Source organism: Mastomys coucha, unplaced genomic scaffold, assembly GCF_008632895.1.
Source record: "Mastomys coucha isolate ucsf_1 unplaced genomic scaffold, UCSF_Mcou_1 pScaffold14, whole genome shotgun sequence".
NCBI lineage: Eukaryota > Metazoa > Chordata > Mammalia > Rodentia > Muridae > Mastomys > Mastomys coucha.
The window spans coordinates 118909439-118927802 of NW_022196896.1; the positions used below are offsets into that span (position 1 = coordinate 118909439).

Below are 18364 nucleotides of genomic sequence, written 5' to 3' on the forward strand. Positions count from 1 at the left end.
TCCTCCTCCTCCTCCTTCTCCTCCTCTCCTCCTCCTCCTCTTCCTCCTCCTCCTCCTCCTTCTTCTTTGCTTCTCTTTGAAGGGTAGCATCTTGTCTTTGGAGATCCCAAATTTGGCTTTAATAGTCACATGTCACCCAACAGTAGGATCTGGGAGCAGACAAGATAGTGGGAACTGAGCCCCCACCCCACCCCAGGCCCCAAGGGGACACAGAAAGAGACCAGAGTGCACCCCTGAGGCAGGATGGCCACTTACAAAGCAGTTCTTAAGAAGAGCGAGAAAGGTTAGGGAGCCACAGCACCTGACTTGACCCCAGGGCCTGGGTGACCAGCCTACCCTGCAGGTTTCCCTAACATTGTCCAGCTGTGCTACGTGACCGATCCCTTCTGGGAAAGCCCTTACACCAGAGAGAGCTGCGTAAGTCTTCGAATCTCCAGGACCCAGAGCCCACCCTCAGTGAAACCAGATAAGGAATAGACCCTGGGACAGGTTTCAGCTGGATCTGAAAGTTAATGCCCTAGGCTAGGGCTGGGGTGTGGCCACGCAAAGTTCGTTTAAGTGTTCCAGACTGACATTCTATCAGAAAAGCCAGATGCTCTGGCCTGACAGGGACTCCAGAGGACACACAGGAAGCCTGCTCAAAATCAGGCCTTAGGGCGACAAGTCAGCTTCGGAACTGCTGGGTTAGCCCAGGCGCCTCCTGTGGGTAGGCCCTGAGCTGGTGACAGGAGAATGTAAGTCCTCACCTCAAGATAGCCCAAATGCAAGGGAGCAAGAGGGCCTCCGATCTGGAGGTGGAGCCAACCCAGTACTAGTTCGGTTTTAATGAGCCTCGACACAGGAGGGCCTGGGAGCTGCGCTCCGGCCCCCTCCCACCCAGAGGACCAGCAAGTTAAAAATGCCACTATTTGCATGACCCCGCCTCTCCCCCGCCCATCCCGGGTGGCCGCCTGGCCAGGCTATTTAAGCCCAGGTCCCCGCGGTAGGCCGGCGGTCCGCGGTCCTGCCTCGCGCCTTCCTAAGTTGAGCGGGTCCCCGGAGTGCGACGCGAGCTAGCGGGAGGGGACGGTGCGGCCAGTCGGTCGTGCGGTGACTGCAGCCACCTGCCCGAGCCCCGTGGCCCGCCCTCAGATCCCAGCGATGCGCGGCGGCGCCGCCTGGTCGCTGCTGCTGGCCGCAGCCCTGGGGCTCGGGGTGCGCGGGGTGCGCGCTGCGGTGGCCCTCGCCGACTTCTACCCGTTCGGCACGAAGCGCGGCGACGCTGTCACCCCGAAGCAAGACGACGGCGGCTCAGGGCTGCAGCCCCTCTCGGTGCCTTTCCCGTTCTTCGGCGCCGAGCACTCCGGACTCTACGTGAGTAACCCCGAGCTCGAGGGGTCTCCGGGGGACTGCGCCGCTGCCCTCCACCCCAACTCGCGCCGCTGCCGCTGCCGCCAGCAACTTGGCACCGCGGCAGCCAGAGGTGGAATGAGGACAGCGCTTCCTCTCTCCTGCGGCCAAGGCCGGACAGCGGCTGGCGGGAGAGGCGTGGGCAGGGCGGGGCGAGCAGCCGCCAGGGCACCTAGGCGACAGCCAGGCCAGCGGAACGCGGCGCGCCCCTGCCGCTCACGGCCCGACCAGTTTGGGACGTTGGCAGAGTTCGGCAGGCTTCCGCAGAGCTGCTGCGAGTTCCCCCAGTACCTAGTGGGGAGCCTTCGATCCTGTTCCTTCACAGAGAGCTATGTGGCAGTGGGCACATGGCCTCAGGCCGCAGTTACCCCAGTGGGGCATCTGGCTTGTGAAGGTCTCAGCCCTCTCTAAGCCATTTCAGCCTCACTCACAGTTAACACCCAAGGCCCGGGGCCAGAAGGAATTCTGGCATGATTTGTTTCGTTGCAGAAGACCTGCGCTGGGCAGGGCTGGCAGCTAGGGGCAGTGTAGAGAGGTTTACACCTCCCCCTCCCCATCTTAGTCCAGAGGTTGGCCACCAGGATCAGACCCTCTAAACGGGGCTCCCAAGGGTAATTCTTCTCCCCAGGCTCAGACACGAGTGTAGGAGAGGTCTCAGTGGATTGCAGAGCCTGAGTGCCAGTCTCCATGTTCTCAGGGTCTGACCCTGAGTCAGTCACCTGTGCACAAAGGGATGGATGATCTGTAGTGAAGTGACCATTTGGCATCAGCCTTGCCATTTCCTGAATTACCTAGATCACTATAGATTGGTCTATAGTTAAAACACCATCTTCTTCACACCCTCTGCCACATCCAATGCCAATCACCATTAGCTCTACCAATGATTTTCCCATTAACACCACCAAGTCCACTATCGGCGCTTCCACTGGCACCCTCACCTCTGCCATAAGCACTGCTGCCTTCAGCTGCCATATCGGCATCCCTACCATCTTGAACACTGCCTCCGTCGCCAGCCACGTGGTCTGCATTGCCATTCTCCTGGCTGGCACTGTCCACAGGGTCTATCCACTACCACCACCATCTCCAGAACCCTGCACCCCACAGTGACCAGCATCACCCACATGTCACAACCTGGTGGCTGACTTCCCTGTGCCCACTCAGCATGGCCTCCTCACCTTGGTGGCAGCGTCTGGTGCTGCAACCATGGAGGGGTATAGAGGGAGAAGAAAAGGCAGACATCTCTGAAAATTCTTCTGCCCTGGGACTTGGCAGAGCAAAGGCTTCTGTTGGTAGGCAGGAGACAGGAAGAGCTGTGTTCTGGGTCTGCCCAGCAGGAAAAGGCCTGCACATCCTAGGAATGCGAAGACTCACCCATCAGAGCTGTCAGGATGTTCTTTAAGCATTCTGGCTAGACTTGGGTTTTCCACTCCCAGTCTCAGGTGAAAATATCATTAAAATGTTTAGTTAACCTTCTTAACATGAGAAAGCAACCTCTGGCTCTTAGGAAAGCACACACCCTACCAGAACCTCTCCCCCTGAAACATAGATACTCTTCAGAAAATACTCGCTGGTGTGGTCATGGTGTGCACAGTGAACCCCGCCTTCCCCTTCGCTCAGTGGGAAAGGAAATGGAATTCTTCGCGAAGCCGTGCCCATACATCTGGCCTGAAACAGCACTTGGGGCACATGCATAGATGACTGTCAAGGCTATATGGAGAAGAGGAGACAATGACTCTGGAGCAGGGTGTCTGCTGAGTGTCCCCAGCCCCAGTCAGGCTGAAAGGACCCTGGATGCCTCTGTGTGGCCCTCATCCAGCTCCACATAGTGAAGTATAGTGTTAGTAGCTCTCCTGGCCCTGGCAGCTTGACTAAGCGTAGGCTTGTTGGAATAGTGAGTGAAAGAATGAATGCCCCATCTTTTTGTGTCATTCCACATCCCAGAGACAGTCAGAAGTGCCCTGCGTCCCTCAGGGGCGCTCGGACACGTTCCCAGAGTGATCACTCCATCTTGACGGTGGCACCTATCTAGAAAGAACCTTGCCTTCCGATGCTTTCTTGTGTCCTGGTTACTGGCCCTGGAGTTGTTGAGAGCATATGTTGTTGCTTAGCGTTTGAGCACAGGTAAGGAGAAGCTCCTGGTGGGTGTGGGGTACTGCCCACCACCTGCTGGCTGGAAATGTTACTACTGCCAGATTCGTAGGAAAGACTAAAGCTGCAGTATGACTGGCTGGGTCTGTCTTGTCTTAGATGGCATTGGGAGCCCCCACTGTGGCCTTGGCCAGCATATTACTTGTCAGCTTCTGTCCCTTGTCAGAAAAGGGAGCGCCATGTGAGTGCCATATCCTTCAGGATGCTGGGCTCCTGTAAGGGCCAGGAGTCTGTGAAGGTGGTACAGTGGCTGTAAACATGGGTCTTCCAGTTGTATATCCAACTGAACTGCAGGAAGGGGTGAGCAGGGTGGTGACATCTCCAGCCATTCGCCAAGTGACCCATCCAGCCGTACTGAGCCTCATGCCCTCTGACCACCCCTAACCATACTTACTACAATGGTCTTTGGGAAAACTCTGGGGCCAGAATGAAGAGACTGTTAATAGACTAACTTGAACTCTTGCTCACCAGAATGTCAGTTCTCATACCCTTGAGGCAAGGCTTGATTCCACACTATCTAATGAGCCTGTGCTGGCCCCTCTGCCCTTAGAGAACAGCCCTGGCTCTGCCCTTCAGACACTGGACCCAGAGCAGCTTCTTTTGTTTCTGTCAGCATGCAGCCTTGGTATTCCTTGGTATTCCTCAGTTTAACTCAGGCAGAGTGGACAGTGGTCTCTCCCTCTGTCTGATGCCAAGTTCTACTTGTATGTGGTCCTGGGTCTCAGCAGGGCACTGTGTGTCAGCGGGGATTTTTCTAGAGCTGGCAGCCAGACATCCTGTACAGTGACGGTTAGACTTGGGGAAGTGGAACCAGGCTACCGTGAGAAGTGGAGGTTAGTCTGAGGATTCAGACTAATAACCTACAGGTTTGAGTGAGTGTCCAGACGCCTCCTTCCTGCGTCCCCGTAGTGGGGCCCAGGCTGAAGTCCTGTTTCTCTGAAACATGGTCCAGGCTCTGTCCCTCACAGATGCATCTCCACTGAATGCCCGGCTCCTGGCCTGCCTCACTGTCTGCCCTCTCTACCCGTGGACATCCTCTCTGGAGTGGAGAACATCAATGGGATTCTGTGTCCCCTCCCCTTTCCACACTTCCCTGGTTCTAGGCCCTGCACCTCTGATTCTCTGAATATTGCTTTGACACATGTTCTAAGACTAAGCTGTGAACCCCCTAAAGGCCCAGGACTATAGGAGGGACTTTATATAGAGAGGGACACCACAGTCATGCAGCCCAGCTAGGGCAGGCATGGCTTCTTGCTCTGACTTCTAAAACTCTCACAGCATCATAATGACCAGCCTTTATTTCCTCTCTGGTAAGGGCAAAAGGATGTGAGGCTGAACATTTTCTATCCGGCCTGGCAATCTCTTCTTTCTGATGGAAGCATTTATACTTATTTACATTTAATCTGGTTAACGGTATGGTGGGTTTATCCTCCTGATTTACTATGTACATGAGAAATTGATTACTTTCCTCCCCCAGTAGCGTTTAAAGTAGCTTCCAGTACTAGTTAGTAGGGGTGAAGCTTCTAGTTAGCCGCCAGCTCAATTTCTCCATGTTCAACCACCTAGGTTTTGTGTTCAGCGATAGGATCTTACTTACCTCTAGGTTATGGAGAGTGACCAAAAGCCTCGGCTCTAGCCTGTAATGTTAGGGGGAGCAGATGGAGCTGCTTTGGCCAACGCTCAGTCTTCAAATAGAAAGTTACTCCTTCAAATACAGTACCAGGCCCTCACAATGGCACCCAGCTATTTCTCCATGCGGCTTCACGCTGTTGTCATAGTTTCACATGTGTTATAAGCCCAAATAACACAGTTAATATTTTGTTGTTAAATAGCCGATCGTCATTTAGGAAGGTTTTTAGATTAGATGGTCTTTTCCATTGACCCAGGTCTGCCGTTACCAGTGCCGTGGCTTCCCATCTCACACTATTGCCCCAAGGCTTCCTGGATCATTTCTTGTAGACTTCACTTACTGGGCATCCGCACTCTTGTCTGAGAAGTGCGTTGATTTCCCTCCGTTTCAAAAGCTGTGTCTGCAGCATGGATGTGGAATTCTGGGTTGGACATTCCATTCTTAAAGACGGTGTCCCACAGGCTGTGCATGCGCACAGCTCCTCGAGGGGACTCTCCTGCCAGTCTCACAGCGCCACTGGGTCTGGCATGTCTCTGACTGCTTCCAAGGCTTCCCCTTTGCCAGCAGTTTGGTTCTCAGGTGTGTTCTAAAGTATTTCTTCTGCCCAAGGTTCATGACGACTGCCAGCCCATGGTCCAGATAGTTTTCATGAAATTTGAGAAACTTCTTGGCTTTCCTCAAGTTAATTCTTCTATTCTTTGCTGCCCTCATTTAAAGACTCATTGTGTGCACATCATATTGTGTGCAGCTACCCCCAAATCATCATCTCCTCTTCCTCCTCTCCCTCCTCCTCCTCGTCCTCCTCCTTCTTCTAGTCCCTTTCTTTGGGACCTTTGTTTTCAGTATTTTTTTATTACATTTTATTGTCTTGAGGAGAAGGGCTCATGCCATAGCACACATATGAAGGCCGAAGGACAACTTGAAGGAGTTGGTTCTCCCCTTCCACTGTGTGGGTTCCAGGGATGGAAGTCAAGTTATCAGGCTTGGGGGAGAGCAATCTTACCTGCTGAGCCATCTCATTGGCCTGATTTAGAAAGTTTTCTTGTTTTCACTTTTCTGTTTTATTTTTTCCTTATTTTTATTGAAGACAGATTCTTTTCTCACACAGTAATATATTATATCCTGATGACAGATTCTCCTCTCTCCACTCCTTCTCACCTCCCCTCCCATCCAGATCCACTCCCTTTTGGTCTCTCACTAGAAAACAGGCTTCTAAGAGATAATAGTAAAATATAAAAAAATCAAATATAAGTTAAATTTTAAAACCCACAGCACTGAAGTTGGACAAGACAAACAGAAGGGAGAGAGCCCCAGGGGAGATTAAAAAAAAAAAATCAGAGACCCACTCACACACTCATGAAACCACTCACACTCATGAATCCCATAAAAACACTGAACTGGAAGACACAACGCATACACAGAGAACAGGTGCAGACCTGTGCAGGCCCTGTGTATGCTGCCTTGGCCTCTAAGTTCTGCTACACTCATAAGTATAACAGAATATCATTAGGATTCTTTTCATCACAATAATGTTTAGAACAATAGGGTTTGATTTTTTTACCCAAGTCCCTGGGCTATCTCGTCTCTGGCTCTTGGCCACCCAAGCACTGTCAAATATGGGTTCCATCTTGAGGAGTGGGCCTTAAGTCGTCAGATACTTGTTGGTGACTCCCACAGAGTTTGTACCACAATTGCTCTAGTGTTCCTCACAGGCAGCACACCATTGCATATCAAAGGGTTTATGGGTCACTTAGTGCAGAATATCTTCCTGTACCAAAGACACTGGGATGTAGGAGTGAGGGCTCTCGTAGGCACCATCTTGACTTCTCCATGTTCAATGAGTTGTGTGTTGTCTTCGGCAATGGGACCCTGCTGTCAGTTTGTGAAAAACAACCTAGAGTCTTGGCAACAGCCTGGGTTGTTTGGGGATTCCCATGGGACCCCTTTGGCCAACAACTCAATTAGATGGAACCCAAACCCAGTACTGGAGGCTTCATTTGGTGACAAGAGATGACCTGTTGGGACTCTATGTCTCCCATTATTTGGGGATTTCATTTAGATCACCTTTATATATGTGTATATTTTGAAACATTTCTCCTGGATTAGGTGTCTGTATGCCCCTTCAAATGCCCTCTACTTTTAGATGTCTCTCCCCCATATTCCCTTCCTCATCTTCCTCTCTTCTCCCCTTCCCCACCTAATCCTCCAGTCCCAGCCCCCAACCCATACCCATCCATAATTATCTATTCTATTTCTCTTTTCTTTTTTTTTTAAGACTTATTTATTTATCTTATGTATATGAGTTCACCATTGCTCTCTTCAGACACACCAGAAGAGGGCATCAGATCCCATTACAGATGGTTTTGACCTACTATGTGGTTGCTGGCAATTGAACTCAGGCCCTCGGGAAGAGCAATCAGTGCTCTTAACTTCGGAGCCATCTCTCCAGCCCTCTATTTCCCTTTTCTAATGAGATCTATCTTGTTATGAGGATGTGGAATACCTCACTCAAGATGATTTTTGTTGTTGTTGTTTTCTAGTTTCATCCATTTGCCTGCAAATTTTATGTCATTTTTAAAGATTTATTTATCTTATATATGTGAGTACACTGTCCCTGTCTTCTGACACACCAGAAGGGGGCATCAGATCCCCATTACAGATGTTTGTGAGCCACCATGTGGTTGCTGGGAATTGAACTCAGGAACTCTGGAAGAGAAGTCAGTGTTCTTAACCTCTGAGCTATCTCTCCAGCCCAATATCATTTTTTTAAAATGTCTGAGTAATACTCTGTTGTGTAAATATACCACAATGTCTTCATCTATTCATTTATTGAGGAACATCTAGGTTGTTTCCGGTTTCTGGCTCTTATGACTATAGCAGCAATGAATATGTTAGAGCAAGTATCTTTGTGGTAGGATGAAGTATCTCTTGGTATATGCCCAAGAGAAGTATAGTAGGTCCTTGAGGTAGATTGATTGATTGGGGGTGTTCTCAGATTCACCGATAATCAGATCTGCAGTGGCCCAGCTCCTACAATACCATTAAGTGTGGTCTTCGCTTTGATTTTGCCTTCGTTTTCAATTCTGAGGACTTAAGCACAGGGTTTGAACATGCTAGGTAAGTGTTCCTTAACCCTTGTTTTTTTCAAGATAGGGTCTCACTATCTATCTTAGGCTAGCTTTGAACTTGTAATCCTCCTGCCTCAGCTATGCCAGTGCTAACATTACAGACATGTGCCAGCATGCCTGACTCAATCTATTTTTATTATAGCTTTATACTCATTTGTGTGTATATATTCACATGTGTGAATGACCATGCATCCATCTCTCTCTCTCTCTCTCTCTCTCTCTCTCTCTCTCTCTCTCTCTCTCTCTCTCTCCCTCCCTCCCTCCCTCCCTCCCTCCCTCCCTCTCCTCCTCCCCTCCCCCCCCCATGTGTGTGTGTGTGTGTGTGTAGACCAGAGTGAGCCTTGGGTATCTTCCTCCGTCCTTCTTCACTTTGGTTTTTGAGATAAGGTCTCTCATTAGACCGGCGATTATCAGTTCAGCTAGATTGGCTGCCCCGGGAACCTTGAGGACCCACCCATCTCTTTTTCCCCAGCAATGGGATTACAAGTGTGAGCCACGGTGCTCAGCCCTGTTATGTGGTCCTAGGGCTCACATGCATGTACAGCAAGCACTTCACTGAGACATCTTTTAGTCCTCGGCTGTTTTACATTTTTACTAATAGAATAATAGTACTAATAGAACTAATAGAACCAACAGAAGTTTTATTTTAGTTGTTTCTGCAGCTTTTATTTCTCTTTTCCTTCAACTGATGTCTTATATTTATAATAGTTGCTTTAGTACTAATTTTAGAAGGTAATTTCAGTGAACTACTTTGACTACATGTTTGCAAAATAAACTGGGAAAAAAGGTAAACAAATACTGAATTCCAAATGTCAGTTTGTTTTTTCACAGTTATATGTGTTTGTAACACTGAAACTAATTGGCTGAGTAAACTCCTCTGAGCATCCTAGTTACTTTCTGTTACAGTGTTTCCAATGATACACTGACAAGCAGTTTAGAAGAAAGGATTTATTTAGCTTACACTTCCACGTTTCAATCCATCATTAAGGGACATCAGGGCAAGAACCATGGAGAAATGTTTGCTGGCTCGCTCTCTGGTTTACTTGCTTGCAGGCCCATACTTAGCTAGCTTTCTTATACAACCCAGGACCACTTGCCTGGGTATAGTATTGTCCACAATAGGCCGGGCCCTCCTGCATCAATTAGTAATCAAGACAATCCTCCACATATATGGCCACAGACCTATCTGACCTAGGTAATTTCTCAATCAAGGCTTTCCTCCCAGAGGACTCTAGGCTGTGTCACATTGACAACTAAAGCTAAATAGGACAGTGATCATCACTGTTAGAGATGGACAACTGCAAATTCAAAGAGGAGGAAGCACAAAATAAAATATGGCTTTGTATTCAGTTTGAATTGGACAGGTCATTTTAAGCTTACAGTACCTGCATCTCTGTGTGTCTTGTGATAGTGGATTCAGACATGGGTATATAGGCATGATGAATGTACATATATGTTTACAGTCATGTCAGAAATAGTCCCCTGGGGTGATATTAGAGCTGAAAATTCCCATCACCCAGGAACATCAGGATGACTTAGTGCAACATATTACTGGTGTGCTTGTGATGAGAACTTCTATACTACTGGCCAAGCAAGTGAGGCTGCCTGGCAGCAAGCCCCCAGGAATCTGGTCTCTGCCTCCCAGTGCTGGGATGACAAACATTGCATCATCACACCTGGCTTTTTAATGTGGGTTCTGAGGATAGAACTTGTGTCCGTGTGCTTTTGAGGTATCACTGAGTCATCTTCCCAGCCTGATATATGTGGGTGATATTTGTGCTTTACAAAGCAGGGCAAGTTATTTGCTCACCCAGCCTTCCATAAGTATACACCCACTGTATACACCTACTGCCCTGCCCGCTCCTGCCCTTGAGACTTAGTGCATGCTCAAGTCTCCTAAAGGCTCTGTCAGCCTGTCTCGGAATACAAAGAGAGAGACTGCTTCTAAGCAGAACCCTGACCCTAAATTTCCACACCAAGGTCAACCCAGTCTATGTGTCTTCTGAGCTTATGCAGAGCTTGTCAGAGTCAGACACACCCAGCCCCTCAGGCCCCCCAAGACAAACATTAACTGTTACCTGTACAGGATGGCAGGATGGGAAGTGGAGAAGGCACAGGAGCCTTAGAGGCCCACTGGGGATGAGAAACAGGGCAAGATTCCAGAGGAGCAACCACTGTACCCAGGAGTCTAGCTTGTAGGACTCCATGCTCTATGTGGGGAAGAGGCCACAAGCTTGGCCTGGGAATTCTCCCTCTGACATGGCAGCTGCAGCTCTGCCGGGGAGGCCAGAAAGAGGCTCTTCTCCCTGCAGGCTAAAAGGCCCAAAGTTTCAAGAGAGTCCAGGAGGCAGTGGCCTAGGCAGTGGTGGACACAAAAGGGTGTTAGAACATAAGGCAAGGTAACAGTCATTACTCACTGGCGGGGAATGTCCAGACGGCTAGCTTCTGGCCCTGCTGAACATGATGTTAGCAGCACCTGCTCAGGTGCTGGAGGTAAAGCAACAGCTCCATTTACACAGGACAATTCAGAGACATCTAGAGACAGATAAGAGCACCATAGGCCATACTCTGTCACAGGCTTAGATCAAAAACCTCATACCAGAAAGTGAGCCAAGGGAGCCACTCACTGTAGACAGACAGCAAGAGTAGGGATGCACCCCTCCCAACCTGAGCATAGAGCGCAGCCCAAATGACCCCTCCTGGAATGTATCCTGACTGCCCCTAGGGACTCTCTTGTCCCTCCCACAACCACGCATATAACTCCATGATGGCTGTCTCTGTACCAAGGTGATTTGCTGGGAGAGCCCTCCAGGGTTGAGGATAAAGGATGCTCACACAGCAATCCTACCCAGGACACCAGGCCTCCCCCTGCCTGTAAGAGGATTCCTAGCTTCCCGGAAAGCTGACAGGAAATGAAAGACATGCCTACAGCTCTCAAAACAAGTGTAAAAAGCCTGGGGCCGGGAGAACTTTGTTATCTGGGTCGGGATAGAGAAGTCCAAGCTGGGACTGAGCTGATCTGAGGTTTGCATACCTAGAGCAGTCTCTGCTGTAGGCCAGAGCCTCTGCTCAGAGCAGCCTCTGGCCCCAGGCTCAAGGGTAGTTGGCCCAAACTCAGGTCGCATAGCACTTGGTCTTCAGGCGTTCCTGACTTCAAACAAGTCGGAAATGCCAACAGCCCTGCCTCTGCTTCCTCTAGCCAGGGCTGCCTTCCTGCAGAAGCAAGAAGGGGGGAAGTAAGGGGGGGAGGTGCCAGGAGAGTATGCGCAGGCAGGCATGTTGGCAGTCCCACACCATCCAGGATGCTCCAACCTCCTCCACCTCCCTTGGAGTCCACAGTCACTACTACCCTACCAAGCTGACCAGGAATCTCAGCTTGCCCCTCCACAGCCTGGTCCTGGCTAGCTACAGTCAAGGAGGAGAAGGCATCCCTGGGAAGCAGGGACTGTCTGTGCTCTCCTCTGTCCACTGCAGACTTCACCAGCAGTCGTCCTGAAAGGTCCCTCCTGGAACCCCTATCACCCACCCTGGACTGTGACATGCAGCTGGTAGCCTTGTTTATCTCAACAACAGGTGTTCAGCCTGAAGAGAAGACAGTGTTCCTGACCTGGCCCAAGAACTGCTAGTCCCAGAGGAGGCCTGGGAGTGGCCACAGGAAGGCCCTGCATGCCTAATGTTCAGGAAAGGGCTGGCGAAGGCTACAGCTCTGGAATCAAGGCCGGCCATGTGGCATCTTCAGCCTGCAGTTCCTTAGAGAACAGTGTCTTCCCTTCTTGCCCAGGGTGGCAGGCTTTTGGTGGTGGTGGTGGTGGTGGTGGTGGTGGTGGGAATTTAGCATTTCTGTGGGTGCAGTCCCTCTTAGGACAACATCTGGGCTCTTAATCAGGTTTCTGGGAATCCAGTAGCTGAGCAGCTGACTGGATGTCACCTCTAAAACTAGGACAAGGATCCAACAGTCACTTATCTAGGAATGCCTGGCATCCCTGGTTCCGGTCGGCATCAGTCAGGCACTCAGGTCTCATTCCCTCTCCTTGTTTGCCGTGCCATCCTGCACGTTTCACAAAGCAGTGTTGCAAGAACAGAAAAACTATAAAAAAATGACATCTGGGGAGACACAACTTCTGTCTGGGCCTGAAGGAGAGGGCAACTCATGACTCCTTAAACCTCTGGCTTGGGCCTTGCCATTGCTCACTTCAAAGAAACTCACGCATCCCATCTGGAGAGAGGAAGCCAGTGAAGCTCTGCCCAGGAAAGGGAGTGAGCCAGCCCAGCATCTGGGCCCCCATACCTGCTTTCCTGTGGTCCTGGCACTGCCCTGTCCTGGCATGGGAACAGGGCTGGCTTGTTCTGTGTCCTTCCTGGATTCCCCCCACCCCCCGCCTCCGCACTCCTACCCAACCCTGAGAAGAAGAGCAGCAGCAGTGTGCGGTGGAGCAGAGGAGACCTCAAAGGCCAGAGGTCTCTTCTGTACACGAGGTACACCTCACATTCTAAGGGAGGCAGGAAAACTCAGGAAGCTGTAAGTGGCCAATGAGAGAGTGGCTGTGGGGAGGGCAGTGCAGCAGGACCCCAATCTATAGGTGGCACATCTCCATCTGTAGCCCAAGTCCCGCCCTAAAGACACTGACCCCCCCCCCCCCGTAGCCAGAGTTGCCTTTGCCATCTTTTAGTCCTTACATCTTTTCTCTAAAACATGGTCAGAAAGGGATTCTTGACGTGTGTACCAAGAATAAGCGAGTATGATGCAGATCCTCCCAGAAGAGGCTATCCGTTCTACTCTGCACTCTACCTCTGAGCAGTCCCTCCTGGCCAGCCCCTGCATGTCCCTCTGGTTCTAACCACATATCTGTGAGGCCTGCACAGCCTCCACTCCATCCACAGAGAGGCACCACCTTCTTTCCTTCACTGTTACCAGGGGTAACCACATCTGGCTCCCTGGCTCCCAATGGTCCTGTCTACTCCTCGTCATTGCTGTGTGACTGTCAGAGTAGACTATGAGGTGTTTTACAGTGGTAGACACTGGTTCTTCTTAGTTTTGTTTCAGTTAAATTTCCCAGCTTTATAGGAGTAAAACTGACAAAATTATGTAAGCATGTATATTCAAGTTTTATGCAATGCAGCGATTATGTGTACACTGGGAGTGACGGCCATGGTAAAAATAAAGCATCTTCCTTCACAGGTGCTTGCCACAGGTGGGAGGTGATCTAATATCAAGCAAGTGATACTGTATTTCTAATACAGCTAACACCATTGGACTAGAGCTTTATGTAACTAATGCCTGAAGACTAAAATACTATCCCAGCTGCCTCTTGCACTCAAAGCTCACCATGTCTAACACCCATACCTCTACTCCCTGTTGTGTGAGCTTAGTGTTTTTAGATTCTACATGTGAGGCCATGTGGTGTTTGTTTTTCTGTGCCTGGATTATTCCACTTATCACAGTGCCATCAAGACTCAGTCATGTGGTTGCAAATGGGGGGGGATCTTTCTTCTACAGCTGAGTATTCCTGAGTGTGTGTGTGTGTGTAGGGGGGTGATGCATACTGTGTGGACATGTGTATGGGCGTGCTTGGTGGTAAAAGCATGTGCTGGTGAGCCCCATGACTTGCGTTCAATCCCTCTGGCCCATATCATAGAAGGAGTGAACCTGTTCCCACCACTTGTCTGCTGTCCTCTACACATAGGCTATATATATGTAGCCACCCCAATCACACCCACAAATAACTAAATAAATGTTTTCAAAACATAAGGTGGGGGGGTAATATAGGGAGAAAGCCAGTGTTCTTATCTGGCCTCTGCAGGTATAGATACATGTGCACATGCATGTAAACACACACACACACACACACACACACACACACACACACGAGAAAAACCAAGACTCTTTGGGGAACGTAAGCTAAAAGGACATTCTCTAGCAGACGTTAAAACTTACTGTGATGAAGAAAGCCTGGGAGGCCTCAGCCCTACACAGAGAACTGTAGTCAACTGAGGAATGCCAAGAGCAGCACAGTATTGCCCCATGGGAGAGCACAGCGCTTGGGCATCCAATGCCAAATGATCAGCCTGAGATCATACATGCAAGTAACATTATACAGACTGAGCAGGTTGCATGTGAGTATTTATAAATATTTATGTGTGTACATATATGCATGTAACAACTATTAACGAGAAAACAAAGCCATCAATTTGGAAGAGAGCAGGGAGAGGGACATAGGAGGGTTTGAGAGGAGAAGAAAAGGGAAGAACGATATGATTATATTATAATATTAAATAAAAGGAATAACTAAAATAATACAAAATAAACAAATAAAAATGAAAGACAAAACCTTTTCATGAGGCCTCCATGTCCAGCCGTCCCAGTGCACAGAGTCAGAGAAATGACAGAATCGGAAACAGGGGCTTTGCATCCCTGCCAAGCTGGCTGGCAGTGGGCTCTTAGGATCTGCCTGTCTCTGGGATTACTGATACGGCCATACCCAGCTTTTACTTATGTACTGGGGATTTTCTCCTTCAATTTTTAAATTTATAAATTTGATGAAAGTTGGTTTAATAGTACATTAAGTTAATTTGTTTCTAATACAAGCCATGCCTCATATTCCTTACAAAACCACAACTTGATGACAACGAGAAACTTATCCCACTTACATATTGCCAGACTCAGACAACTACACGCATGATGCTGCTCAGCAACTGTCCATCCAGGTCAAGTCATGTAAGCCTCATAAAGAGAGTTCTTCTGTCTGTAACTCTTTACTGAGTGCCTGGGGACGACATGAAGGCCCAAGTAGATGCCACACACATCGTGGGTTTGCTCTTAGCTTAGGAGCCTGGCTTTTACAGTAAGTCTGCTCTTCATCCCCAGGAGGGCAATATTTCATCCCTCATGACTGGAGCTCTGCAAACACAATCCAAGGAAATGGCCTTGTCAGTGCCAACAGGGACTGGCATTCTTGTTTGCAGCAACAACACAGGGCTGGGGCCAGAGTGCATGCTCCTCTCCTCACATGCTGCCTCCTCAGTCCACATACTCTTGCCCTAACATTTTCCCAGAGAATATTCTGAAATGTCCCACCCTGGTCATGAAGTGACCCTCTCTCTCATCTGCTGAGGCCCCGTTAGGAATGCTGAGTGGTGGGCTGGCGAGATGGCTCAGCGGGTAAGAGCCCTGACTGCTCTTTCCAAGGTCCTGAGTTCGGATCCCAGCAACCACATGGTGGCTCACAACCACCCATAATGAGATCAGACTCCCTCTTCTGGTGTGTCTGAAGACATACACATAAAATAAATAAAATTAAAAAAAAAAAAAAAAAGAATGCTGAGTGGTGACGCCATTTTACCTGCCTAATCATTGTCAAATGATGTTTGCAAATGATGTGGCCTCATGGTCTACTTTATCTGATGATAGTACAGCCATGCCAGCTTTCCTTTGGTTGGCGCTTAGGCGGTTTATCTTGGAACTAGAACCTTTAGTTCTTTTTAATTTACTATGTAGCTGACAGGTGTATGCCTCTGCATCTCGGGCTGACTGACAGGAGATTGCTCACCATTGCCTTGCTGTTTCTTCTACCTGTTGGCTAGCCACACCAACTTGAGCAGCACGGAAGGCTTCCCTGCCTTGGACTCCCTTTGCAAGCTTTGTAACTTTATAAACATTGTAAACCCTCAATGCTTGCAAGTGATCTAGGAGCTAGGCCATACAGGCTAAAACAGCTGCGACTGCCTTTCGGCCCCTCAATGTGGGGAAGTGATCAGGTCCTACCCCCAGATGTCCCTAAGGGCCCTAAATAGTCGTTTTCTAATGGCCTGAGGCCAGAGAGCAGTCCAACTCTGCCCAACAAGTTAAAAAAAAAATCCCACCAATCCCTGACCTTGCCCTAAAGGTTGGGCCACATAATCCCTCCAATGCCAGGCTACCCTGGAAAGTTGCCCCGCCCTCCACAAGAAACTCTAGATGAACCCTTAGTGCTGCCCAGTTCTCTGCTGCTTCTCACTGGCAGAGGCAGCCACCCTTCTGGATTTTCCCCTCCTAATAAATCTCTTGTGTGAGGTTTGTTGTGGTGTGAGCTTGTGGTATTCCTTGGCTCCTGGCTGCCAGGATACCTTTCAGAGCCCAGCTGGAACACCTTTGCACAGCTTTTATTGGAGAAACCTACCCCACTCCCCAGCCTCCCAGCCTCCCCCTCCTTCCAGAGCAGAATGTAACACTTTCACTAGGAAAAGCATCCCCAGAGGGAGCCGAGTTTGTTACACATACACACACACACACACACACACACACACACACACACACACACACACACCTTAGGGAGACCTCCTCACAGCTGGAGCAGAACTTCTGTAGGGGAAACCTTCCCCCGTCAGACCCCCAACAGTTACTCTCTGTTCTGTGCTTCCTGTTTTTCCCCATATTTTGAGTATTTTAATTACCGCATCTCACCTCTCTGTCAAGGATGTGCTGTTTCTATGGTCTCCAAGATTCTCCAGATGGTCCCTCCAGCCTTTAACATATCGGAGTTCATTAAAAAGCCCCGCTGCCCCCGCTGCTCCTTCATTCCCCTTGGGACAAGCAGTGTTCTGAGGAGACTTCACTTTGATGCCTTTCCCAGGCTGAAGGCTTTCATTGTCTTGAGTTTTAATTTGTACATCTTCTACACTGTTCCATGAACTGTAGTGTCCCTTTTGGTCCTTGTCCACTTGCACGTATGCTCTGACTTCCCCTTTCTTTCCTTCTTGTCTCTCTGACCTTGCATTTCCTGTCAACTTGAGGTTGACTCAATCTCTTTAAGTATGGGACTGTATTTCTATGGATGTATTTATTACTGCCTGTGTAAATCGCCTTCATTTAGCTTCAGTATCTCCTCTGAAGCTAGGTCTTTATGTTGGCATTGCTGTCTTCTGGCACACTGAAGACTTAAAATGCCACTGGTCTCTAGCTTCCATGAAAATCAAATGCCATGTAGAGACCGACGGCTGAACATCAGGCAGAGCTTGGGGAATCCTGCAGAAGAAGGGGAGGAGAGATTAAAGGAGTCAGAGGAGTTAAGGACGCCACAGGAAAACCCGCAGAATCAACTCACTCGGGCTTACAGGGGCTCACAGAGACTGCACGTCAACCAGACAGCCTGCCTTACACCTCCTGCAGATATGTTCAGCTGTGTGGCTTGGTTTTCTTGTGAAGCTCCTAAGGGTGGGAGAAGGAGCTGTCTCTGACTCTGGCAGGCTTGTGGGGTCCTTTTCCTCATGCCGGATTGCCTCACCCAGGCTTAACATGAGGGAGCTGACCAGGAGGCTGGCCCTTTGCTGAAGGGAATGGAGGAGGAGTGGATCAGGGAGAGAGGCAGCAGAAAGGGGTGAGATGGGGGGTTACTGGGAGAAGAGAGGGAAGGGGAAAATGGTTAGAATGTAAAATAATAATTTAAAATATAATAATAATAATAATAATAATAATAATAATAATAATAAATGAGATTAGGGCACTGGAAAGATGGCTCAGTGGTTAAGAGCACCGACTGCTCTTCCAGAGGTCCTGAGTTCAATTCCCAGCAACCACATGGTGGCTCACAACCATCTATAATGGGACCTGATGTCTTCTTCTGGTGTGTCTGAAGACAGTGACAATGTACTCACATACATGAAATAAATAAATCTTTAAAAAAAAAAATTTTAGGACTGGCGAGATGGCTCAGCAGGTACAAGCACTGACTGCTCTTCTGAAAGTCCTGAGTTCAAATCCCAGCAATCACATGGTGGCTCACAACTAACCGTAATGAGATCTGACACCTTCTTCTTCTTGTGTCTGAAGACAGCTACAGTGTACTTATGTATAATAATAAATAAATCTTTGGACCAGAGCAAGCAGAGACTGAGCAAGCGGGGTTGACCACAATGAGCAGCAAATTCAATCTAAAAATTCAATCCCCAACAACCACATGAAGGCTCACAACTATCTGTATAGCTACAGTGTGCTCATATATATAAAATAAAATAAATCTTAAAAAAAAAAGCCCTGTGTCTTCTAATAAAAAAAATCTTTAAATAATAAATGAGATTAAGCTTTAAAAAAAAA

The 18364-nt window shown here is 49.0% G+C and overlaps 2 protein-coding genes across 7 annotated transcripts in view; one reads left to right on the plus strand and one right to left on the minus strand.

Annotated features, from left to right (window-relative positions):
- Window positions 1-963: 963 nt before the first annotated feature.
- The window catches only part of Sned1 (sushi, nidogen and EGF like domains 1), a 63625-nt gene continuing 46224 nt past the window's right edge, over window positions 964-18364 (plus strand). For 3 of the 4 annotated variants that reach the window (XR_004118016.1, XR_004118014.1, XR_004118015.1), the window contains exon 1: window positions 964-1353. Coding sequence is in view for 1 of the 4 variants with exons in the window: in XM_031368478.1 (XP_031224338.1) it covers window positions 1141-1353 (213 nt within the window). In the remaining 3 variants the exon portion in view is untranslated. The remainder of the gene's footprint in view (window positions 1354-18364) is intronic. The other variant, XM_031368478.1, reaches the window with a different exon arrangement.
- Window positions 9226-18364, minus strand: part of Mterf4 (mitochondrial transcription termination factor 4) — a 60474-nt gene continuing 51335 nt past the window's right edge. The window contains exons 4-5 of one of the 3 annotated variants that reach the window (XR_004118018.1): window positions 16736-17296; window positions 9226-11508 (exon numbers count right to left, since the gene is read on the minus strand). Coding sequence is in view for 1 of the 3 variants with exons in the window: in XM_031368483.1 (XP_031224343.1) it covers window positions 17276-17296 (21 nt within the window). In the remaining 2 variants the exon portion in view is untranslated. Of the gene's footprint in view, window positions 17297-18364 lie in introns of all 3 variants that reach the window. The other 2 variants (XR_004118017.1, XM_031368483.1) reach the window with 2 other exon arrangements.